Source organism: Pogoniulus pusillus, chromosome 2 (assembly GCF_015220805.1).
Source record: "Pogoniulus pusillus isolate bPogPus1 chromosome 2, bPogPus1.pri, whole genome shotgun sequence".
Taxonomy (NCBI): Eukaryota; Metazoa; Chordata; class Aves; order Piciformes; family Lybiidae; genus Pogoniulus; species Pogoniulus pusillus.
Window position 1 is genome coordinate 42,663,804 of NC_087265.1, and position 26,774 is coordinate 42,690,577.

General features: G+C 42.7%; 1 protein-coding gene and 1 long non-coding RNA gene across 10 annotated transcripts in view; one reads left to right on the top strand and one right to left on the bottom strand.

The window, feature by feature from the left end:
* Window positions 1-25,219, bottom strand: part of ITGA6 (integrin subunit alpha 6) — a 45,761-nt gene extending 20,542 nt beyond the window's left edge. For 7 of the 9 annotated variants that reach the window (XM_064162654.1, XM_064162643.1, XM_064162614.1 and 4 more), the window contains exons 1-4: window positions 25,059-25,219; window positions 3,268-3,395; window positions 2,787-2,866; window positions 489-744 (exon numbers count right to left, since the gene is read on the bottom strand). In XM_064162654.1, the coding sequence (XP_064018724.1) occupies window positions 489-744; window positions 2,787-2,866; window positions 3,268-3,395; window positions 25,059-25,219 (625 nt within the window). Of the gene's footprint in view, window positions 1-488; window positions 745-2,786; window positions 2,867-3,267; window positions 3,396-24,538; window positions 24,565-24,929; window positions 25,011-25,058 lie in introns of those variants that run through there. The other 2 variants (XM_064162681.1, XM_064162690.1) reach the window with 2 other exon arrangements.
* Window positions 25,220-25,236: 17 nt separating this feature from the next.
* On the top strand, window positions 25,237-26,308 carry LOC135185719 (uncharacterized). Its single transcript, XR_010306578.1, has 2 exons — window positions 25,237-25,533; window positions 25,830-26,308. It is a non-coding gene; the product is annotated as an uncharacterized LOC135185719 (long non-coding RNA).
* The last annotated feature ends 466 nt before the right edge of the window (window positions 26,309-26,774 follow it).

The window sequence follows — 26,774 nt, forward strand, 5'->3', positions numbered from 1 at the left end:
CATAAATACATGCAGAACTGCTGTTACCTTCCTGCAATCCTCCAGTGCTTAATTTAAGAAGTACTATTGTGCACAGACTTCACAAATAAAGTGCAGAATACTGCAGGATAAACAAAGAACTCCGTGCAACTATCTAACATTTGCTGAAATGCAGGAAGAAGTAGTTTAGCAATTTGTTTCAGTACAGACATCTCAGAAGCAATCTCTCAGTCCCACCATAATACTAAGACAAGTAAGGGACAAATTTGCTGTACGTATCTGCAAAGTTCTACTAATACTCCTTCACAGATATTTTAAGGAACTTTCAGTAAATACTTTTCATAGAGGAGCACAGTATTTTGTGAAAATAGGCTAAGATCATTAGACCTCTACTATCTCCTTCCCCCTGAAAAAAAGGAGAAAGAAAAAAATTGCAACTTAGGGTGCAACCCTCGTGAGCAATCTCAGAGGCAATGGGAAGAGCATGCAGGAAGGAATCCAGGTCATACCTTTCCAATTGTAAGTGCCTGGGGCACCAAACACAATATAATGATAGTCTCTAGTAAACGTCGCAGCAACACCTTGCTGACAGGAACCAAACTTCTCATGGCCTCTCAAACGACCATCACAAAAACTCCACACTCCATTGTCCATATCATCCTTAATGGTGAGATCCTGGCTCAGCACATAGCACCTTCCAATGATATCCCGGGTCTCCTGCACGGTGTTCACATACTGCCGCTTCTCATAGCGATGCGCACATGTCTGCAAGAGACAAGAAATACAAGTGGTGCTCTCTGCAGCGACTCAGGGCAGGAGAGGAGGCTGGTCTGCTTGAGCAATGCTCTAACTCGAGTCACCTTGCAGGCACATCTGCGTAGCAATGCAGAGTCCACTGTTCCCTATGGGCAGCACATGGCAAAAGTTGGGCATCTATGGATGGATACAAGTGAGAGTGACCAGATCTATGGTTAAATCCCTCTTCTCTGGGGGACTTAAGAGTTTTTATCCCTACAGCCTTTTTTTATACCAATATCTCTCTTTCAAGAAGTGGAGATCCACCTTATGTCTCAAAGAAAAAAGTGAGTGTTTCTCCACAGCTGTTAAATGACTTAACATGCTTGGATGTTCCACTTACAGGATATTTGTCACTGGGACAGGGAAGCAGCACTGAGGTCCCTTTTTCACCTTAACATTAAGCCACCTGGTAACAGGATTCTAATCAAATATTTAATACACAGGTTGAACAGTCACTGAGTTAGGTGGTATAACCACCAAATCATTGTAACAAGAGGTGGAGCAATCAAACAAACCCCTTTTCCAACAGTGATTTTTGCAGATCCAGGTGCAGTAGGTGTGCAAAGAGCACAAACAGATCAGGTCTCTCAGCAGACATCCCTTTTCTATTGTTCCTATCAAGGCTTAAACATTAAGCAAACATCCACCTGCTCCACACTTAGAGCACTGCAGTACTGCACTGCTGCACAGCAACCTCCAGGCTGCCCGCACGTCATCTAGTAACATTTCCCATTTAGAACAAGAAGTTCCTTCTCAGAAAACACAGGACAGCATTAGCTGATGATTAACTACCGAATGAGCACAACTCTTTCTGTCTGCCCTTCTTCTCTCTTTGGGTTCTGGGGCAGACTGAAGCAAGTTATTTCTGCCTCTATATCCATAACTCCAGATTCATGCCCTGAAGTTGCTTGCCTCCAGTTTGCAAGCAGTGACATCAACCTGTAAGAATATAATTAGATAGAGAAGCTTCAGTGCACATCCATTATGATATAGCTAGTGTTCTGCAACACCAGGAGAGGTTTAACTGAGAAAGGATAGGGCAGGGTGATAGCTTGGACTGGATGATCTTGGAGGTCTCTTCCAACATGGATGATTCTCTGAAAAATTATCATTCTCCAGTAACTCCTGAAAGTTTTTCCCCTCTGCATTGTATAAAATAAAGAATAGACTACTAAATCATATGAGCAATTCAGCCAAAGTCCTTGATGAAAGTTCAAGTGAGGCTGACCATTTCTGAAAGCAGGCTGACTGACATCCTGCTACTTCTACAACCTCAGAACACTTCTCTATTATTATTTTTTATTTCTGTAGCCAGTGCTATTTAAGAGAAACAATGCATATATCTCAAAAAAAATAAGTGGAGACCTCGAGAATGAACTGTCCATCCTAGATGGCTACAAAGGTCACAGAGAAAGGTTAATTCACAGAAATCCAAACAATTTAAAGCTTTTACAATCTCAAGTGTCATACTTTGTTAAAGAGACATTTAAGTGTATCCTTACAAGACATCAGAGGAGTAAACATAGGAAAGCCAGCAGTGTGCCCAGGTGGCCAAGAGAGCATCCTGGCCTGGATCAGGAACAGTGTGGCCAGCAGGACAAGGGAGGTTATTCTTTCCCTGTACTCAGCACTGGTCAGGCCACACCTTGGGTACTCTGTCCAGTTCTGGGCTACTCAAGTCAAAAGAGGTACTGGAATGTGTCCAGAGAAGGGCCACAAAGCTGGTGAGAGGCCTGGAACACAGCCCTGTGAGGAGAGGCTGAGGGAGCTGGGGGTGTTTAGCCTGGAGAAGAGGAGGCTCAGGGGTGACCTCATCGCTGTCTACAACTACCTGAAGGGAGGTTGTAGGCTGGGTGCTAGGTTGGACTGGATGATTGTGGAGGTCTCTTCCAACCTGGTTGATTCTATGATTGTAAGTTATCTTTCAGAAAGCTGCAAGAAACACAAACCATTTGTAACATTTACCACAGACCCAAAATATTTTTATAAATTGGTCCTTTTAGACTTACCACCACATTTCCTCCTGGTCCCTGACTCTGAACAGTTACACCCATCCATTGATCTTCTTTACTCTCCTTCTTCGGGTCAGCTGCAGAGTATCATAATACAGATTCAACTATTAACAATTAACTTTTTTCTTTTTACTACATTTTTGTACTTAAAGCTTTTGCTAGGACAGGCACTTCATGCAGCACACTGTCAGGACAGTCTGCAGGTGGCAGTATCTGCACATTTTGTTACTGACAACATCCATTTTATGAGACACTTTATCAATTTACAAAAGAATAAACCCACTGAAATCTGCCCAGATATAAGCATCTCATACCACCTTAGCAATTAAACTACAGATTATTCTCATGCAAAGAAAGTTATGCATAACACCACAGAAGCAACCATCTAATAAACTGCCTCTGGATAAGCACCACAACATATGATAAAAATCAGGCAGCTGTTTCCAACAACCCAGAACAGAAGTGCTCAAGAACTTACTCTCCTCATCAAATACAACACGTGTGCAGCCTGTATTTGGAGATGTGATGTCACAGCTGTACAAGCCTCCGGTTCTGTTGGCTTGTTGGGATGGAAAGGCTTTTTCCCGAGGAGCTCCAACCAGTAGTCTGCAGAAAAACAAATTATTTCAGGGAGTCTATAGAAGGAATATTAGAAAATAAGGCAGCAACAGAATCAGGAAGAAAGCTACACCACAGACCTGCTCCTTAAACAAATAAAAAAGGCGGTGGGGGGTGGGTAGGAGAGGATAGGGGCAAGAAGGTCTGTAAAGTAGCAAACACTGGACCTGCAAAACAGTAAATGTACTGCTATTATTCCTGGTATTGTTGCAGCGTCCATTGAGAGTGCTGGACAGCAATAAAAAAGAGAAGAGGAGGTGTCTTGCAGAAACCATCCTTGCCAGGGATGCCAGGGGCATGTTTTTTGTCCTAATAGAAGCTGTTCATAATGATGGGAAAAAGATTGTCACATAGACACAAAATACTGCTGCCTCTCAAGTGTGTTAATTGAAACTAGTAACAATCAGTATGCAATCTGCTCTAGACCAAACTCAGCTGAAAAACTGAGGATGAGAGAACATCATGTGGATAGGTGAAATGGATGGGCAGACAGATGGATGCGGAACCCGACTCTGTTTCCTGGCCCTGGTACAGAACACTCGAGGGAAGAGATGCCTGACATTACAGTGTCAAGGAAGACAAAGCTGGAACTATGGAGTTGGATTCACAAAGAGCCTCTTTAAGGCTTCAGATAGAAAGTTTTGCTCAAGAAAAAAAAAGCTTTTCTGCATGCTTTAGAGTGGCAGTGAAACAAAGCACACTGGTATCCCTCAGAATGCTTTTACACTAAAAAACAGGAGCCACTTTTATTCATATCTAACAGTTAAGACTGGATCAAGATGTTATTAAAACATGCCACTAAAAATAATGAGACTCCAAATGAACCAGATGTGAAAAGAAGTACTTCCTCCTTACAAACAGATAATTACATCTGTGCTGTGGAACAAACAAGCTCTCACTGCTTTTACAGAAATTAATTCTCCCACAACTCCCAGTCTGCCCCCATGACTGTAACTCCCTGAATGGTGAGACCCCTTCAGGTAAAATCCACAATACAGCATGCAATGCAGAGAGTGAGGACACGCAGTGCAGGTGAGGTTGGAGTTAAAGTATTTCCTTCTATTCTCCCTGTGATGGTCTGGGTGTTACCCACCCCCCCCCCAGTTCTTATGAAATCACCCACACTAGACTCAGCCATCTGGAAGTAAAGAAACAAAGCTTTAGATTTGCAGCTTAGCACAACATACAAGCAGATATTTACAATATATATCAAAATATACACAGCTATAGACAGAAATATACAAGTTAAAGGGAATACAGAAATGCAACGCCCCTCCCAGAAATCCCCAGGAGGGACTCCAAATCACCTTCCACCTTCTTTCCACCCCTTTACCTTATCCCAGAGTATGCCTTAAGTGCAAGGCGAGTTTGGAGGATCGGCAAGGGGAGGTTAGAAGCAGAAGGATTAATCACAGAGAAGCCCAGGGAGAAACTCAAAGTCCAAGAGACAGAGACACACACACACACTGTCTTATCTATATTTGTGTTCATGGCTGTACACATCTCAGCAAGCCTATGAGTGGACATCACCATTGTTTTCTTTTCACAGGCTATACTCTAATTTTTCTCATTAAAATATTCCAATGAGCCTCAAACCAGCACACTCCCCTATGTATGTCTGGCATCTTTTTCAAAGATTTTTTTTCAGAAACTCAGCAGTCATCACTGCAGTTTGCAGTCTAAACAACCATGCATTTAGAAGGGCCATTAGTAACTTTCTAATTTTGGCAACGATGCATTTAACTGCAATCTCTTGAAGTAATGATTTTGAAAAGCATCTTTTTCTCAGCTATTCCTAACATAAAAATAGATACACTTTCTCCTCAGTTCTGTTATGCCCTAGAGAAAGACATTTTTATGCTTTAAAAGTTTTAACTGGTTTCCTAGCTTACAGACATTTTTTCATTCAAAATGGGGGGTTAAAAAGTATTGAATGTCACTTACAGAAATGTGATCAGAAGCTTTTTGTTTCAGCATTGTGAACACAAAGCTTCTGGAATGGAAATACTTGGAGATTTTGGTGAGAAGAAATAGATTACAGGCCGTGAAAAGGAAACAATGGTGATGTCTACTTCATTCATAGGCTTGCTGAGATGTGCAAGAACAAGAACATAAACACAGATAACAAAGTCTCTCTCTGCGCTTTGGCCTGCACTTTTTTTTCTCTCTAGCTTGCTGCCTGACTAAATCTTCTGCTACCTACCTCCCCTGGCTGACCCTCCAAACTCATTTTGAACGTAAGGCAAAGTCTGGGGTAAGGTGGAGGGGTGAGAGGAAGGTGGAAAGGTAGTTGAGAGCCCCTCCTGGGGACTCTGGTTTCTGGGAGGGGTGTCGTGCTTCTGTATTACCTTTTTAACTTGTATACTTCCATCTATAGCTGTATAGATTGTAAATAGCTGCTTGTATGTTGTGCTAAGCTGTAAATATAGCTTCATTCTCTAATTTCCAGATCAGCTTCATTCTCCAATTTCCAGGCCATCTGAGTCTAGTCTGGGTGATTTTCTTAAGTGGGGGGGTGAGGAGGCAGGTAACACCTAAACCATCACACTTGGCTATTTCCTCTCCCTAGCTTAAGTATCCTTTATAACATAACACGATGTTGTTACCACGAGGCTGCATTCCAGAGTGCCAGGCCTTGGTGTTTTTGAGAGAACTGCTGAATAATTGCATAGTCCTTTAGTTCATTAATTGAAACTGAGAGTGTCCAGGAAGTTAGTTAGGACCCTTTCACGGTTTCAACTAACGAACAAAGCAAAGTGTTTTAACAATCTAGGAGTTAGGAATCTTACAATCTTGAAGCACATGTTGCAAATTAGGATAAAAAAGCCAAGCCAAATGATTAATGAGCTCAAGGACCATCTGTGGACATCAAATGTGGACATCAATGTCAGGTAAGGAAAGCTTACGACTGTTTAAGGAACATCCTTAGTTTTATCTAGGAAGTTGGCAGTTGGTTAAATAAACACTTAAGTGTTCTGAGGTGACTCAATACCATAAATGGATAACGTGGGGAAGGAGATGCCAGCAAACCACCACCACAGACCTCAAACAAGAGCACAGGTAAGTGTTTGCCAGTACAGCAAAATGAAAATGCACATGTGTTAAACTATACTCACACAACCTTATCAATCTGCTACAGGCAGAAGGAATAACTGTAATAGGCATTATTTGTATAACTCATGTACAAATCACCTTGGAAAATCCTCACTGGTGTGCAGGCTTTGTAGGAATGCCCCTAGCACCCAAACTTGTGCAGCTTTGTAATAATGTAATGCCTGCTCATTAAGGTGAAACCCAGCACTAAGGAGTTTGATTCCCCATTTTGGTGACAAATGTGACCATAATCTTGATGAGAATTCCATCAGCGGCGAGACCTACTGAGGCATCAGGGAATAAAGAGCATAGCCAAGAGAAGATGAAAGTGGAAAGACAGGCCATCTGATACAATGCCCTGAACACTCAGTGGCATCTCAGACACCTGTTAAGATCAACAGACTAAAAATGCAATTGTTTAGCCTTCTTAAAATGAAAAAAAGTCAATCCAACATGATCTCAAAGGAAACAGGTGACCTTAGTTTTTCCCTTGCACCCATATCCCCTGTCCAAATCTTGCATAAGTTATTTTCCACTGTAAATAAAGTATTTCAAAGCAGCTGTATTTTAAACCCTCCAGACTTCAAAGAACTTTGTCAGGAATCTGTTCAGTGGCCTTCAAGACTCATCAAAGACAATCATCTTGAACTGCGTTAGGTACATCACTGCAAGTCCTTATTCACAAAGCAGATCAACAGCAGCACGAACAAAAGGGCTGGCACTTGCCAAAGGTAGGAGCCCTCAGGTAGGCACTACAGTAAATCCTGAAGTATATTATAGCCAAGTAGCAGCCAAAGACCCATTAAAAAGTGGCATAACTCCTTTCTACTTCCTCACTACTTATTTGCCCCCAAGACCACAGCAGAGAAGACTCAACCTATACTTCCAGGTTCTGCAGGACAGGTTTCTAAAGATAAGGATTATAAATGTTATGAGGACTACCAACATTATCAGGCATGTAAGAAAGTCACAGGCTTCTAAGCTCTGGATGAATAAATCAAGCAAAATATAAAAACCCTCTGTCAAGCACATTGCTGCTTCTGATCAACAGAACTGCTCTCCACCTTGCCTACTGTTCAAGAGGCCCATTTCAAAAATCCAAATTCTATTCTAGAAGCCAATTACTTCATTTAAAGATAAGTGTGCACAAAATTAAGGAAGTATGACATGGGTCAGGCACCAGTATGAATTTCAGCATGACTGCAGCAGCCCAAATGAACTGGCTTGTACATGAGCTGTGCTACGTGCTCAAGAGTCCTTCGAGGCTGAGGACACATTCCTGTCGTTACTCTATAGCTACTTAGTCAGCTGTGTTTTAATAGAAGAATTTTAATCAAGTTTGAGCTCATTATGCCAAAATGGGTTAGGTTTTGCCACAGCTATGCATGTTTCATTCTAGCTTTCTCTGTGGCAATCAAAACCTCTTTAAGCAAAAGGAAAGTGGTAAAGGGGGAGAAGGTACTCTTCTAGACATCGCTATCTTCTTATACTGCAGATGGAACACTGAGATTAAAACCAAAGAACTTCCTTTGCAAAAAAAGGCTGACAAAAATAAGTTCTTATTTTCTCTCCACCCATGACCATAGAAGGATTCATTTTATTCAATAGGACTTCTCCCTGAAGGCATACGAAGGCTACAGTCAATACTTACAGTGTCTGAATGCCTGAAGTCAGGCTCCAGAATCTGTATTTAGACATCAAGATAACACCCCAGTGTCAAGACTGCAGAGTTGGAGATGAAAACCCCACAAACTCCAACATGCTGAGATTTAACTGACTTTTGTTCCATGGCATGTTTGCCTTATTGCCATGCAGTATACTGAACATAAGCATGTCTGAGCATCAGCTTCTAGTGGAACCTTAGCTTTGTATGATTTGAATTACGTTGACTTAGTAGCTAACTACATGAGCTAAAAGGCAAAAAAAAAAAACTACTCTGCATTTAAATTACAGAATCAGATGCTTCATACTATTTGAGTCCTGATTTTCCTCATTCACCTTAGTTACATTAAATTCTACTAATAGTGCATTACATTTCTGTAGATTAAAATAAGTATCTATAAATTGGTAATGTTGGAAGGGAAAAAATAAATCAGAATTCTCTCACACTCAGACACAGGACTATGATGCCCTCTATCTCTTGTTACACCCCATAACTAAAATATGTGCCTTCCAATTTCAAACTGACATTCTCATTTCAAACCAAATAAATCAGTTCTGTTACTCTGTTGGTTAGATTAACTCTTGGTTTCTCTTAATTACTCTCTCGGATGTTCTTAATTGTCTTGTAGATGTGTAATAATAACTGAAGTCTCAGTGCCAGTTATAAGTATCTGCTGGCTTCCAAGTTCAGATTTACTTGCTTACAAGCTGAGACTCATGGACAAACTTAACATAGTCCAACAGGATTAGAGTGCGAGGATTGGCATAGAATGCCAGTTTAATTAACTGACCTCAGTGAGACACAGTTTTGCCTCAAGGGGATGGTGTCTACATTGCATGGACACTGGTGAGCCTCGCTCCATCTGTATTTGTCACGTGCAGCCACAAAGTGCAACTAGGAGGGCATGAGCATCCCCTCTGAAGAGAAAGACCAGGGCAACCCCACATCTTTCCACACAACTCTAGGGCACAACTATACTCACCCTACCTTTCTGCAATACTACATAACACCTGCACAAAACAACTGAAGTAAGAAAACCTCCATGTCATCAGTTATGCTGAGCGCTGCTCAAGCCTCAGGGAAGTTTCTTACTGACTCGACTCATACTAGGACCAGATAACTGTATGTAGGAAACACACTTTATAAGCCCCACACATTTCCCAGAAGTGAAAGGAGGTAGGAACTCATTGCCAAGGTATGTAGACACCAGGCCTCAGTTGTCAAGTGCTGTTGATCAGTATCCAGCAAGAACAGTCAGGAGAACATCAAGAAAAATGTCTGTAACTTTATTTAATAAAAAGTAGTTATTAAAATCCAAAGCAAAATATATCAGAACTAGCTTTCTATTTTAACAGATGTTAAATATTAGGAGTGGGGTGCAAATTTTAAAACTCCTCTTGCCTTGATGTCTAAGTTTTGAGTTTAGTAAGTGACTGTGGCTCCTCCTCAGCTGATGAAAACAACAGTGAGAACTGGGAGCAGTTTCTGCTCACAGTGATCCAAACTCCCTCCAATACTGCTCAGGAAACTAAACTGGTTGCTTCCAAAAGGAAAGTTGTAGTTTAGATGAGAAAACCATTTCAAAAGGAAATCAGAAATCCTCTAAGCTCCTGGAAGTACTCCCTTCACTCCAAAATTAAATTCTTTTCCTCATTTACAGCATGGAACTGTCTAAGGACAACATATGATTTTACAGCATACACTGGAGAAGAAAAATCAGTGATTCATTACAGTTGTATTTTGGAATAAACACTCAAAAGAAATCAAATCAAAGGAGAGAGAGTATCTTCAACATTTTTGAAAGCAAATCAAGTTCATCAAAGAGGCTTCCAATGAGTAAATTACATTATGATTTAAATAAATGCAAAACGAATACCAAGGCCTGTACTGAGCTCCAGATACTCTGCTATCCCTCAAAGCTTCCCTCATTCCTTAAATTCTTTCATTTTCCATGGCATCTACTCCAAACAAGGCATCAGGTCTTTGCTATTCTTTCTTTAAAAGTAACAGCAACACACCAGTAGTGCCAGCTTGGAGCCTAACAGACTGAAGCAGAAATCACTGTGTTTCCTGGGTAACAAACCATTCAACAGTTCCACACACAGGTGGAATAAAAGTCAGTAGTGTAAGCAATTTCCAATTTTGCAACCTTAATTGAGCACAAATGTTGAGGGTAACGTTGCTGTTCTCAGAGAAACAATGCTGCTGCAGACTCTGCACTTCACTGTTTTCAGAAAGACCACACATGGAAAGGGAACAAATGTGGAAAGCGATGAAGCTACACACCATGGAACGTCTTCCATCCTTGACTAGACAAAATCCCTTCTTCCTCTCACAATCCCAGTAGCTGCTTGCAAAGTTTCACTGAATTGAACAAAATGAAGAAACTAAAACAACTACCACGAACTCGAATTTAGATCAATCCAGGCAGAAATTCCTGATCTCAAACAGCTACCTAGAGCCCTCCCTTCTATTGATGCTCTATTTTCAGTCCTCTGCACCAGTCTGATCTCAACAGTTTTTAAACCTGACAAAAGGGGAAGATGGTAATATCTTAACCCCCACATTCCAACATAAGCTGGTCAATGGGACAGATGCTATGTTTGATTACTGGTGGTACCACCTGTGCATTGTGCCTGGAGTTGGGTTCTTACAACAAACAAATCACAGGACAGCAGCACCACAGACTAATTACCACAGAAGAGATGGTTCCTTCATACACAAGACCTATGAATGGTAACTGGACGCTGAACTGTGGGTCTGAACTTCTCCAAAGAAATACAGTCAGTAACTACACTAGCAAGGAACTTTGTGATGCAACTTACAGAGATGCTCCTTACTGCCAGTCTGCTATTAACTATTCAAGTGACTGATGACTCTTCCAATCTGCTACTCCACAGTTAAGTTTCCAACTGCCAGTGTAAAGCCATGGCCAAGTACACTATTAATCTCTGCTGCTTGGAAGCTTGGCAGTTGAAGGATCCTGAATTTCACTTTATTCACTCAGCCTTTTTTAGCAAGCAGATTAAAATGGAGGCTGGAAAAAAGAAGCCAAAAGCAGCATAAGGAATAGTACAAGCTACTACAAACTAAAACTGGAACTACAAAGATACCTGTTGTTCTGGAAAGGCTACTTATTACTGACTTTCTGAAAGTCACATGGAAAAATAAACCCCTTCCCCTCATTACTGACTTTCCGAAAGTCACATGAAAAAATAAATCCTTTCTCCTCACAGTCCAGAGCCCAGCCTGTATGGATTTGAAATAGGTTTTGCAGATCCCACTTTCATTGGAAAGCTTTTGTCCTGCAAGGAACGGTACAGTCTGTTACGATTTTCCATCTCAGACACCACTCTCTGGCCTTAACCAGGAGATACCTCACGTTTTTCATACTGTTAAACAGCAAGTGAAAGCTGCATAACATTTAAGAGCTTTAGTTTCTCCCTTACAAGCTACACAGATTTAAAAGGAGTAACACCCATGCCAGGTACAGACTTGAGCATGGAGTGATACTGTAAAACACAGTTCTAATTAATTGATGATAAACTTACAGATTAAACACTGCTAAAGGGATTGTCACTCATTTTTTTTCTAACACAGCTGTCTCTCTTACTGCATTAAATCCTCTCACAACATGAGGTTTAAATCCAGAAGTGACAAGTGGAGGGAGTAAGGAAGGTGATTCTGAGACCCCATCTGGAGTACTGCATCCAGTTCTGGAGCACCCATTACAAGAGGGATGTGGACATGCTGGAGTGTGTCCACAGAAGGGCCACAAGGATGATGCAGCACCTCTCCTGTGAGGACAGACTGAAAGAGTTAGGGCTGTTCAGCCTGGAGAAGAACAGTCTCCAAGGTGACCTTATTGTGGCCTTTCTGTATCTTAAGGAGGGCTAAAAAAAAAAGCTGGGGAGGGACTTTTTAGGCTATCAGGGAATGATAGGACTAGAGGGAACGGAGCGAAGCTGGAGGTGGGGAGATTCAGAACGGACATGAGGAGGAAGTTGTTCAGCATGAGAGTGGTAAGAGTCGGAAATGGGTTGTCCAAGGAGGCAGTTGAGGACCCGTCCCTGGAAGTGTTTAAGATCAGGCTGAATGAGGCTGTGGCCAACCTGCTCTAGGGAAGGGTGTTCCTGCCCATGGCAGGGGAGTTGGAACTAGATGATCCTTGTGGTCCCTTCCAACCCTGACTGATTCTGTGAAGTACACCATTTCAGCAAAAACTTGGAAGATGAGGCCCTAGCAATGGTTGCCAGCCATGCCCATTGCCCAAGCCCATAGCCACCTTGCCTGCACGAGGCTCACTGAAACTGTTAGAGAGTCCCACCACAGCCAGCTGGGCACAACTCGCTCCTCTTCGCTGCAGGCAGCAGGACTGCACGGAGGGCAGAAATAAAACAGTAGCCAGCTACTCACAAGGCCAGAAAAGGTGAACTGTCTCTCCTTGCTACCCACACGCTGCAACCTTGCTCTCATGCTAGCAGCCGCCATGCACCAGGACACTAGCTGTCCCAGCTCTGTCAGCAAAACAGGCTGTAAAGCAGCAGTTGCTGACACACAGAGTTAGGGCTGTGATGGGTATTTTGTGGACATGCCCGCTCTCCAAGTTCAAATAAGCAAGTGCATAGCAGAAATCAGGAACTACCATCTCCTGCACCTGGGCTGCTGGCCATTCAGGGCCTTTGTACCCTCACTTGACATGTCATCTCCATCTCAAGTTCATGAAAAACAAAAGGAGTGTCAATCACATCATCTACTAGTTACACCTTTTAGTAAACAACCCGGGGAAGTAACCAAAACACAGAAACATTTGCTCTGACTTTTCTTTTTAAAAAATGAATAAAAAGCCCCTCAATCTGCCAGTGCAGTGCTCCCAGTCAGTATCTGAAGGCACTGCTTGTTAGGGAGGCAACAACCGTAACAGGCACCCTACTGTTCACAGCGTGGCAGAAAACATTTAAAAAACAACCTGCAGCTTCAACACTGCATAAAACAAATATTTGGGTTGAAATGTCATCCCTCTATTTCCATCACTAAATGAAGTACATCAGTTTCATTTATGACTACAATTAAACCATTAAAAGGCATGAAAGAAGTACAGTAAGAGGGATGGGCACTTGACAGAAGACTTAGCAGTCAGTACAGCATGCTACAGTAACTAGTCCCACAGCCCTGTCCTATCTGAAGAGCAACTGCTCCACAGGCTAACACAAACCATAGCTCCTTTGCCCATACATCCAATAGATGAGGCCTCTCTTGCTCCCTCTTTTCCAGATTTAATTACCTCCTCCCCCCGAATTGCAGGGGGAGAACAAAACAGGTAGAAACGTCCTGCACTAGATACACAATAACAGAAATGGAAATACACAACTCTGGCAGATTCATCATCTGAACAAAAGTAATTCAGTATGTTTCACTCAAGTGTACCAGCCAGAGCTCCATGGGAAGCTCACCCCCACCAGACCAATACTGGCACTCTGAGCTAAGCCATGCTCTCTCAGTTGCCACCACAAAACCATGGCATCACAGAGGGGTGTCCACAGGGAGTGGGCTAAAGAAGTTCTGCACGTGTGGAAGAGGCATATATCTTCTTGGTGCATAATCCCTAATAAATGTTTCAGGGCATGAGTACACAATCCACCAGCAGCAAACATACACTTCAACAAGTCACTCACAGCTGAAGCAAGGTTCAGATTATTCTTTCAGATTAAAACTATCAACTCCCTGGGTTGAACACCTGTAACAGTTTGAACAAGGCATTTCATCAAACCGTAAACAAAAGCAGATGTGTTACTGGGCACCTGTAATGACACACAGTCCCCTCACTCCTTCAAACTAACTGAAAAACACAGGCATTCAAACCACTTAGAAGACAATCACTCCAACAAGATATTTTTGCAGAAAACACAAGCCACACAAATGTCTGTGCAGCTGGGACACTTGTGGAGCTTTTTTTTTATATGTCCCATGCAGATAATGAAACATTGATTAAATAAAAGAGAAATAACATTGATTAAATAAAAGAGAAATAAACCACATGGTCACAAGAAACTTCTCCATGTACACATTTGCAGAAGAAGAATCAGTTATATTTTTTACTGTGAGTGGGAATGTACAAACTGAGAATTTCTACCAGCTTGCAGAACCTAAGAACAAGATTCTTCTGTTTGCAAAGCAAGTTCTATTTCAGACTATGCCAAGAAACCCACTGCATTCTCTTCCGCTATATACTGCTCCACCTCCACATGCACACATGCTTAATTTTTATGTGCTTCTCCTCACACATACTTTTTTTTCCAATCTTTCACCACTCTCCACATTCTCACTTGAAAATAAATACCTAATTCCATGTCCTGCCACATTCCTGTAGGCTGAAAGTTGTGCAAACAGTATTGCAGCTATTACTAAGAATCTGAACTGACAACAACAAAAATATTCTTCCACTATATACAGAAATACAGCTTAGCTGTGAAAGAGAAAAGAAACCTACCTCTTCAGCAATATTATGGGACCACATTATATAATCATCAAATATTTCTCTATCAGAAAAGTAAGTTGAGTGGATGAAAAATTTACAGGGAGTTGCACAATTATGCATATTTGTAGCAGCAGCTACAGGAGCTGGCTGTGTATCAAATTCATTTTAGCATCTCTGGCCAAGAGAATAATGTGATTTTTCACTCAAGATCTGTTACACACTGAACAAACACAGACAACTAAGTATGAGCCATGATCTCTTTTCACATACTTCTCTAGACACTGCTAGGGCCTGAGAGACAGCAGGTTTAGCCACCATGCAGCTTCAGCAGTCCCAAGGACAAAACATTAGGCTAATCAATCTTTATAATTCCCTCACAAGAGTAATGTGAAAAGAGCTAGGAGAAAAGGAGGACTCAGAAAATTCAGCTACACATGACAATAATACGCTTGCTATCAGCAACAGCTGGTTGCCACTTTTGGGCACTTCCAGGATAAGCATGAATTTCCCTCAGACCTTTGACCTTCACACGTGTGGGTTGCTGAGCAAACAACCTCGGGCACTACAGTGGTGAGTGACCACCAGCACACCTACAACCTTGCTTTGCTTTTTAAAGATTTATTTTACAGACCTATTTTTGAAAAGGATATCAGTGCCTCTTGAAAAAGGCAGGAGCTAAGCACATTTAGCTCCATTTCAAATACCATCTATCATCTCCACTAAAAAGGGAACAACAGACTCCGTAAGAAACTCTGCCATTCCCATGGACACTATCAGCAAACTCAGCAACAATGCCAATCATTTGCTGTTCATTCTTTCTTAAAAGAACTCCAAACAAAAGGAGAAAGCAAATGCAAAGAATATAGCTGAAAAGTAACCCAGAACCTTGCCAGCTGACAGTGTAACCCAGCACAGGACCCACAGTTTACTCTGGAAGAACTCAAAACACATTTCTGTGTTGTAGATAGGGAGCATCCATGAACTCCTCTTGCTTTTGCTCTTGATTGTGCAGCCCACCTCTCTTCCAAACAGTCAAAACACCCTCATGTGCATTAGTACAACTGCTTAGAGAATATTTGGAAATTACATATTTTTAGATGCAGTTCTGTAAAAGGAAACAAGAAAAACACCCAACACTCCAACAGAGCCAATAAAGGTCAAACCATACCAGCAAACACTCTGAAAACCACAATGCCAGAACCCATACTTTTGGACTTTTGCTATCATTTTGATACAGAAATCTAATCTCAGGCACTTCTCAGCAGAATACATCTGGTCTGCTGTTTAAACCAAGACAACTCCAATTCTCTTTTCCAAAGCAGCAATTATGGAATTCTCAAAACAGTAGTAGTAAATGTGACACTTGTGATACGTTAAACCCAAGGGAAATGCATTTTACCAAGAACACAATACATTTTATGGTGAAGTCGCAAAAGAAGCTTTATTAACTATTTTGTTCACTTATTAACTCTTTAATTGAATTATTTTTCCCACATTCATGTTCCCTTTTTCTAGGCTGTAATATTCTGCCATTACTTTCATAGCAGCTTGCTTATACACCTCAATCAACAATATCACAGTATCATCAGGGTTGGAAGAGACCTCACAGATCATCAAGTCCAACCCTTTACCACACAGCTCAAGGCTAGACCATGGCACCAAGTGCCACGTCCAACCTTGCCTTGAACAGCTCCAGGGACGGCGACTCCACCACCTCCCCGGGCAGCCCATTCCAGCGTCCAATGACTCTCTCAGTGAAGAACTTTCTCCTCACCTCCAGCCTAAATCTCCCCTGGCGCAGCCTGAGGCTGTGTCCTCTTGTTCTGGCGTTGGCCACCTGAGAGAAGAGAGCAACCTCCCCCTGGCCACAACACCCCTCAGGTAGTTGTAGACAGCAATAAGGTCACCCCTGAGCCTCCTCTTCTCCAGGCTAACCAATCCCAGCTCCCTCAGCCTCTCCTCGTAGGGCTGTGCTCAAGGCCTCTCACCAGCCTTGTCGCCCTTCTCTGGACACGCTCAAGCATCTCAATGTCCCTCCTAAACTGGGGGGCCCAGAACTGAACACAGTACTCAAGGTGTGGTCTAACCAGTGCAGAGTACAGGGGCAGAATGACCTCCCTGCCCAATGCTAATAAATTAATTAGTGTTTTCCAGACCTTCCTACATATTTCTTCAAATACTGTATCTCTTACTGTACCTTCCTATGTTGACGCCAGGAGGTATTAACATTCCAGCTAACATTGCACAGTACAGATCACCATCTGCTCAATCTACTGATCAAACAGATTTCTGCCTACTTGTTTTCAAATAGCCATTTGCCCAATAAGCCTAATCTGAGTCTCGTCCTTTATGCAGAACATGTCCCCAGACCACGGCATTTTTGCAGTTACAACTGTAATGATTCATCCAGCCCTAGGCTAGTTCTGAAATATTTAAACAACAGCTGATTTTAAACAGCAGTTCTTCTGAAATGTAGGAGGTATCTTCCATGAAAATCGACCAGAGCACATTCTTCACAAAACTGACAAGTCACCCTGGCACCTGCGGAATGGCCCACACCGACTGGTGAACAATTTACTGTTGTAACATGTCAGGCAACCCAACACACACACAATTTGGGAAATGTTCTGTTTTGGGGAGAATCCACACAGCAACGAATTAGATCAGCAAACCATTATTCTCTGCTTGTTACACTCTAGGAAAAAGGCAATTCTGAGAAGCCAACCTAAAAGTGCTGCTTCTGCTTGAGTTTTGCTTTGTTGTTTAAAAGTTAACATTAGCAGCACTGGTAATAGATACTACACAGGAGATTGCACTCCTCTCAGCAAGCATTGTAACAGTGATTTTGTGCTCCTCCATTTCTGTTTTACAGTTAAAAACACAGTATCACTACAAATTATGTTGAAATTTTGGAATGAAAAACTATGCAACTGCAGAGTATTTATTAAAAGATATTCAATAGTAAAGAGACTGCTTAGAAACTTAAATAAAAATGTTTAATTAAATAATACCACTTAATTCGAGCTATGCTACTACAAAGATTTACATTTGTCTTGTACAGTTACAGATTGGATCCACCAGTCTAGGCGCTGACTAAAGGTCTCAGCAGGACTTCTAAGAAAGGTACATAGAATCATAGAATGAACCAGGTTGGAAGAGACCTCCAAGATCATCTAGTCCAACCTAGCACCCAGCCGTAACCAATCAACTAGACCATGGCACTAAGTGCCTCATCCAGTCTTTTCTTGAAGACCCCCAGGGATGGTGCCTCCACCACCTCCCTGGGCAGCCCATTCCAATGGGAAATCACTCTCTCTGTGAAGAACTTCTTCCTAATATCCAGCCTATACCTACCCTGGCACAACTTGAGACAGTACAAAGACTGATTACTTATTATTTCTTGGCATGGTCATTTTGCTACCAGATCACAATAAAAAAAACCTAACCAAACTAAAAATAGTATTTACTAAAACACAGATGAATGGTAGTTTTAACAGTAGACAATGCAGTATATGAAGCTTCACACCTGGATGAGGACAGGTTGCCTGATGGCAGGGTCGCCTTATAGCTTATTCTTCAAGTATAAGTCACCTTAAAGTCTTATATTCACTATGCAGGCTAGTCAGCAGAGTGAAATTGATGCAGAAATTGTCACATATCATCCGATAATACATCGGACACAGACGTACCCCTGTGCGCAATACTACCTGCACATCTCTCTGCACACCTGTTTGAAAGTTCTTTGAAGTCTCGAGAAAAATCTGGAAAGTAAGAGCAGAAACCAAAGAAAATCTACATGATCAAATAAAAATGCTCAATTTTAAGATTCTGCCTCATAGATCATGTAACAATACAGTGCTCCCTCTGATGTCACTGTTGGAGAAGAACTCCTGGCATATCTCTTCTAAATCCTGCTGCTTTGGAACAAAAGCAGCACACAGAAAACAGGCCTTGTGTTGTGCATTCTACATACTTTGGATACTTGAATGGTTTGCTCTACACTGCTCTATCCTGATCAATATTCTTTCTGTCTCACTCGCTTTCTACCCTTCTGTAATTGATGGGGTCATGTTTTAAGTCTAAAGCGTGCCACAAATTTTCCTGTGTGTCATTCAGTTTGTAAGACCCAGACAGCAATGAGCTTCGAGCAGCTGTCTGACAGCTGAAGCTCTCAGGATGCCAATGCCACAGAGAGCTTTGATTCTTTGCTCAGCCCCAGCCTGCACAGCTGAAAACAAGGGCAGAGCATGTACACAGCATGCATGACCCAGTCCACATTTCAGCACCTCACCTCTCCTTCCATGAAGGGAACTGTAGAAAAAATGCTTCTCAAGCTTTCTCCCACCTCAGGTTTTAGACAGTTAAGCATTTAGGCCCTCTAAACACATTTCAGCCTATTCAACTTAGAACAACAGTTCTCGAACCATTAGATTTACAGGGTATAGGATGGCTTCTTCCCCCTAATATTTAGAGCAAACACTGGTAAGGATTACAACTCCTTTGAAAAACAGAATACCTCATGGACAGTTTAACTGAAAGCTTTATGTCAGACATGCACATAGACACAGCTACTTTACCCATCTGTGTGTGTCTACATCAGCTTAGTCTGAAAAGCGAGAGAATAGTCGTCTGTCTTTCCAACTGTGAGCCCTCCTTCCAACTTTTCTCAGTCCAACCTTCATGCATCATTAAACACAGTTGTCAGGACCCACAGCCCCTGCTCAAGAACACAACTTATGAAAGAGAATGCTGTCCCTTTGTCCTTAACTCATATTTTGTGCAGTTCATTAGTTTTCATTCACATTAGTAAAATGAAAAGCCTTTCTCTCCTTCCTGAGATCAAGGTCTGTCCCTGCCTACATCGTTATTTTGTTCTACTTACACTATTTTAACCTTGCTGATTTTACAGGATGCAAGACTAAGTTTTTGATCCATGTCTGAGATGTGTCTAATACTTTGGTGACAACAGAGCTTGCTGGGCCAGCATGCACTACACAACCCCAAACCAGGATTGATTTATACCCTAATATTCTTTAATAAGAGCTATATTGCATAAATTTCATCCTTTTAGAAACGGAGCACTGGAACCTAAAGCAGTTTTGGTTAATTGAGCCACTACTTCTATTTTTATACTCTTGAAATGTCCTGGCAGGTCCATATTTTACATGGAATAACAGCTTACAGAACACTCTCCTCTTTCCAGACACGCAGCCTGAAGAGAGGAATTTGTGCCTCCATAGATTTCCATTCACATCTACTGAGACATTTAGAAATAAGAAAGCATAAGCCAAAATGCTCCTGTCATCACCTCTATCCTGTAAAGGTCATGCTCCAGCAACTCCACTAAAGACATGGTACCTCTTTACATTAGAAACCAATTCATCAATTAGGCTCGGCACAGGTACAAACAAAAAGCTGTATGAGGTACAAGCATTTTCCAGTAAGACTATAACAATTTTATGAGCTGTAATTAAAGTTGATAGCCCAGGCTGTTTCTCAAAGCTGGAGCCTGTACATAAGGCTGCTTACCATCACTGCTGACAAAAGGCACATGCCACAGTGCTCACTTGTGGAAGGCTCCTGCTAGCATCTCAATGAATTTTGTTAATAACATCAGATGCACTACCAAAAGTAACACATTTACCAGAGGGGCTTCTCTTTTTCTACACTGACGGATGTGGTTATGCGAGTGCAACTTCCTAGTGTATACCAGCAAAATGCTGCATTTTATCCTTCTTGTCTTAGTGGAGTTCTGCAGGACTAAGAGTACAGCTCTTGTTCCTTTGAGGGGGGGAAAACAAATAAACTAAACCACATACACAAAAAAGAAAGATGTTGACCTCTTTTCCATCTGAAAGGGAGTCAGACAGTGACTATGTATACCTGACCTGTAAACCTGTCAGCCATGTCTCTGCCACAGACAACCCACAACAATTCAAACTTAGCACTGGGAAAAGTGTGCCTTCTGCAGTTTGCTTCCAGTTATACTGATTCCATATTCTTTCTCTCTGCAAAATAAAATTTCTCTTCCCACTTCTTCCATTTGTGGTATTAGTACAATGCATTTTCTTTTAAGAAAGACTTTTCCCTTATCACTGCAGCAAAACTCTTAAACTACTCCTCCCTCCCCCTTCCCAACTTCATTTGATCTGACCTTTGACACAGGACATCTATCTTGAACACAAACTCCTCTCCTATCACAAATTAAGAAAGTAATTAAACACGCTAAGCAGGTTTCCAAGAATAGCTTGCATAGACAAAAACAAAGAAATACTCAAGAAAAAAACAAAACAAAACAAAACTAAGTGCAATGAGACAGTAAGGACACATCCCAAAAAATAATTTTTAAAAAGGAAGGAGATTAATAATGCATGTTTTTTCTTGACAGAAACATGAAAAAGACCAGAATTTTTAAAGCATTTAAATCTTGAAGATGGAAGTATACACTGTTACCAACTCAGTCCATCTGAATTCTGAATTACACTACACAACCTCTGCAGTAGAAATTGTCATATTTCACTGTCTATCAGCTTAATCCAGCTCTTTTATTGCTGCAGCAAAACATCTAGGAGCACAAGTCCCCAGTCAACACTGGCTAAATGCCACTGAGGATGCACTGCAGCAATACAACAATGTCAGCAGCCCTGCTGACCTCAAGCAACTTTGTCATATATTGATATATCTCATAGCAGAGATAATGCAGTACCAGCAAAATCCGTCACAAGTTAAAATTTCAATAAGATACTGGAATTTTAAGGACCTTATGGTTGCTAACAGTCACAGCAGTCTTGACACAAAGTGGCTAGCCACAAGTTCACCACACAGCTTTTCAGCTGACAAAAAGATGTTGAGTTGATTACAATAGACGCATACTTCTTTGCCATAAATAGCAACAGGCAGCCTACATGAATTCAGCTCCACACTTCTGCTGAATAAAACATCATAATTAATTGCAAGTAAAGTTACACACAGATTTAGATATCCTTGAGTTCTACCCTTCTGTTCTAATTCAAGATACTTGCTTAAATTATTGAGAATTACAACCAGAAATGACTGTAACAGACCTTCTGGGCATCTTATAAGGAGTATGTATGCACTTATGTCATATATATATATATATGATAATTACAACTATACTCACTACAGACAAGTAGCTAGCAATAGTATTCTAATAGTAACATTCATAATATACAGAAGTTTTTTATATATGTATGTCTCAAGTGCAGACCCCATTTACAGATGTTTGACACACTCACATTCTCCATCAGAGGACTACTTAAACTTTGTTGTGTTACCCCCACACTGTCCCCAAGCCTCTGGCCTCTCCAAATTATAAACCTTCTTCCAGCCTGCCTATTAAACATAATGCTGTTATGCCACCACCCCTCACACAACTCCCTTATTTTCATCATATTCACAGATTAAAAGCAGAAAAAGGCAACGAGCCTAGGTCTCTCAGAGCTCCATTAGCCTTTTCTGCTACCTGATTCACTGTGCTTTACAAGGAACCAGAACTGCATACAGTAATCTAGGCAGGCTGCTTTTAGCGCCTTCAATGCTAAAGCTCCCCTGATGCACATTAAGATTGTGTCTGGCTATCTTTCCTACACACATACCATTAGCAATGACTTTCAGTCAACTGTGAATTAATACCATTTTTCTCCTCTTCATCTGACAAATTTCCAGTGTTTTTCTAACAAAAAATACTTAGAAAGAAAAATGAAATCATGTTACTAGTCCATATCCTCAGCACAATTTACAGCTAAAGCCAAAGCAGTTAAACAGGCATTTACTCATTCCTCATTACCAAACAAGGCATTAGTAGCTAACATCCTGTGACTAAGAAAAGGGGATCAAAAGCAAATACCACACTTAATGAAAGGTAGCAGGAACCATTTCACTTAAGAATCACTTAAGTGAGGTAAGTGAAAAATTACACATCATTTAGTTTGTTTTACCAAGCCTTGCTCCAAGCCACAGACTAAAACAGCCCTTGATTAGAATTCATGTATTTCACCTTCTCTCATTTGCTTGTTTTTCCAGGGACTGATATTGCACACACCTGTTATAACCTGCTCCTAATTTCACAAAACTGGAGGGGCAAAAAGCTGCTCCTGTTGGCAGGTTTTTTTGGAATGGGAGTCCAGATGAGAATGCAAGTGTCACTTTTAATTAAGTTCAATGGTGACATGGGCTTTATGTATTTTTGGCAACTACTTAACAGTGTTCACACTCAAACTGTAACTGAGCTTTAAGATAAGCATCCATTCAAGAAGGGCTAGAATAAATACTTCTATCTGACTAAGAGATAGCTGCACATAAAACCACTTTTTCAGTAGAGGTAAGACAGACCAATATGCAATTTGGAATGCACAGGTATTGTACCCCTGAGAATGAACTAATAAAATTCCTGTTGTAACAGATACCAGGCAGCATCCAGGCATTAGACATACTTGTTTCTCAGGAAGAGAACTCAGTATGACCTCCATTCCTACAACTTCACACCTTCAACGAGTATCTAGATAGCAGACAGAGTTTGCTCCACATCTAAAGAGTCAACTTATTTAGAAACCGTAAGTGGTTTCTGTGAGTAGGCCAAACAAACAGTTCAGTGTTAGAGCAGCATCATTCACTTTCATCAGATAGAAATATGCAGCTTATTGTAGGATGTAGACCTCAAGTTTTCCCCACCAAAACTTTGATCTGTTTCAGGGGACAGAACTTGCATAAAGAAAGACAAACACGACTGTCCTTATGACACCTATAGTTCCGCATGTTTAACGTCTTGTCCCCTTACAGCCACACACTACTACAGTTACACGTGGAAAGTGAGACCTGAGTGGCTAAACTCGCCTCTGTGATGTAGAAAGTTTCACTTCAAGAGTACTACCCAGCCGCTACCCAGGCTAGCACTCAAATTCTTTATGATAAAACTCATTATTAGATTTTTAATGGCCAAGACATCTCATACTCAGAAGTCCATGTCCCCATAAAATGCAATTTCTCTAGCTCATTTTCTCTCCATTCGAGACCCTTTCTCTTCATGAAAGCCAGGATTCAGAAGGCCCCATCAGGGCAGATAGTATCTGGCTCTGCTCTGTCCCCAGATCCAGCCTGCCTGTGCAAGCACTCACTACAGATACAATACAGAACTTTCATGCTAATATGCTGTGAAGTATTTCCGCCAAATACCACAGACGAGCTTGAATACTGTGACTGCTCTTGTGATGTCTCAGAATTGGCTGTCTCTGCACATTCTGAAACGACAAAACAATAGGAAACTAACAAGCTTCAGGTGCTGCTTTCTTAGCACAACTGAGACCAACACAAGAGTAACCTTGTCAAGAGCCAAGATAAAGACCTCTCAAGAGAAGCTCACAGATTTGCATTTCATTCTTTAGGATACCCTGGGTCGTTCTGGTTACTAGGCAGAAGATAGGACATGGATATGCATCGATTTGCACTCTTTCACATACTGTAATTCTTATGAAATCACACAGAACGCAAGCATGAGCAAAACAGGCCCACATAACTATTATCAGTTTTACAAAGGATGCTATTTCTTTCCAGCTTCTTCCTCCCATTAACTCTCCATGGCTTACAGGCTTGTCTTCCTCTGAATTACAGCGCAGTATTTGTGGAAGAGGCATTTATTCAACGACACCACCTTACACAAGACACACTCCATTCAACGCTGCTGGATAGGGTGGGGTCAAGCACTGCCCAGACACAGTCATGAGGAGGCAAAGATCCTGAGGGCGTACAAAGGAGCTTTGCTTTGCTTTCTGAAGTTCTCAAACGAAAACTCCTAAGTTTCACCCACACAGCACCAACATTAGTGTATTTTTCCTGACTTCCTGGTACCACTTCCCACCTGCACCGTCGGGCAGGGCCTACCTTGAGCGCCAGGCCGGGTGCGCGCTGTGAGAACAAACCCGAAAGCGTGGACCTGCTGCCCCGCAGTACGAGCCGAACGGGGCGCACAGTGGGCACGGCCCGCGCAGCAGACCGCGGTCGCGGCTGAGGCGGGAAGGTCTTTCAGCGGGGGCCGCTGCTCGCTGCTTCCTTTCTCGCCCCGACTCCCCACAGGCCACCAGGGAGAGGGGCGGCACCTCGCTCCCCGGCACGTCCCCGCCGTTCCGCTCGGGCGCACGTTGCCTGCGGGCGGCCTGCGGCACGGCAGCACCCACGGGCAGCGGCAGGTGCCGCCCCGTCCTCCCCCAGATCCCACTCTGGCCCCCTCCCCATGGGGCACCCCACGAACTCATCCCCGATGTGCACTGCTCACCCCCAATGGGCGGCCAGCCACGAGCCCAGGCCGGCGGCCCCGACCTGCCGTCAGAGGAAGCTTTCCGGTAGTGAGCGGGAGGAGGGTCCCCGCGGGCGGCCCGGGACGGGGCCGCAAGGGAGCACTTACAGACGCTTCTCCTGCGGCTGCAGCTGCCGGTGCATGGCCAGGGAGAAGCCGAAGAGGCTGCCCGGCTCCCCGCGCCGGCTGATCACGTTGCCTGTGTCCAGGTTGAAGGCGCCGGACAGCCCTGGCAGGAGGGGCAGGTAGAAGAGAAACGCGGCCGCCATCTGCTCTCTGCAGCCAGGGGAACCTGCTCCGAGCGCAGCCGCTCCCCGTGCTGAGGGCGCTCGTCGTGCCCCGCCGGCTCCGCGCCGTGACGGAGCCCGCCCCGCCCTCCGCGCTGCCCGGCCCCTGAGCGGCGGCTGCCCGCCGAGGAACCCTCACCCCCACTGCGGGGGCAGCGAGCGCCGCACAAAATGTCCTCGGGGCTCAACCTCCTTCCCGGGCAGGGCAGCCGAGAGCGCAGCGCCCCCAGCCCTGGCTGCCTTTGCCCTTCGTTAGGGAACTTAAAGCTGTGCCGGGGAACGGGTCCCCGCTGCAGGTGAGGGTCGAGCCGCAGCCTAGGGGCACAGAGACCCCCCGCGGGGCACGGAAAGAGGCGGTACTGGTCTGGGCGATGCTCAGCGGCATGTCAGTGTACCGACTGTGTGTGTTACACCTAGCTGAGACACGCTAAAGGCGATACAGAGCTGTGAGCAGCATGCTCATGCAGATGTTTCTCTTATTCGGTCTGTACCCCGAAACGACATATCCGTGAGAAAAATAAACGAGGAAAATAGGGGGGTGGGGGGAAGATAACAAAATAAAAACCAGTTCGTATGTACTTTTCTTCTCCAGACTGTTCAGACGGCACATGAGAAGAGAGGCTAGAAACTTGACGAGTCTCCTCCAGCATCTCCTCTCTCCGAACAGATCTAACAATTTCTTACCCCTACGTTTTAATTGTTTGAAAACAATATGTGGTTTCAGATCTTGGATTGTTTTATCTCATGCGTTCACCCGTAACTTCCAAGGGGTATTTGCAGCCATACCTTAACACATTTCACCCAGAGAAGTTTATGTCTCTTCCTAGCAGAGTCTTGGGTTAGTGCTCTGGTTAAGGGAGATCCTCATGAGTGCCAAGCATCATGGCAACTACCCTGTTGTTCTTTTCTACCAATATCCAAGATATAAAGAGAGAAGCTTCTCTCCTTCTATGAGAGTTCAGAGAGAGTGAGAAAAGAGCAATCGAGACAGAGCGCTCAGATATGTTGATACTCCAAATAACTCCTTCTTTGGCAACAATACTTTGCTCCCATGGAGTTAATCCAGGCTACTTTTTCCAGAGTAATTATTCTAGGATAACTCCGTGTATAGACAAGTCTTTGGCTCAAGTCCAAAACACCCTTGATCAAAAGAGAGGAGAAAACACTCTAGAAATGTGCATCCAATGTGGAAAAAAAAAAGTTAAATTAAGCACCTAGATATTTATTGCTAATGGAGTCCTTCCATGCTTGCTCTTCATGCCCAAACTCATTCAAAGTCTTAATCCAACATGCAATCACTTCACAGTCATTGCCACAGCAGAAAACTGTACTGGTATAAACACTGCCTTGCAGTTTCATTAAAGGACCCATAAGAGGAAAACGTCCCAGACTAATTACAAGTAGGTTTACTACAATCCACACATTTCACAGTAGTTAGCAAAGATGTGAAAACAAGTCTTTTAGAACAACATTAAAGTCTGTACCAAAGTTGTAGCAGTTTTCCCTTTGGGACCATTTACATTTGCATGCTTATAGC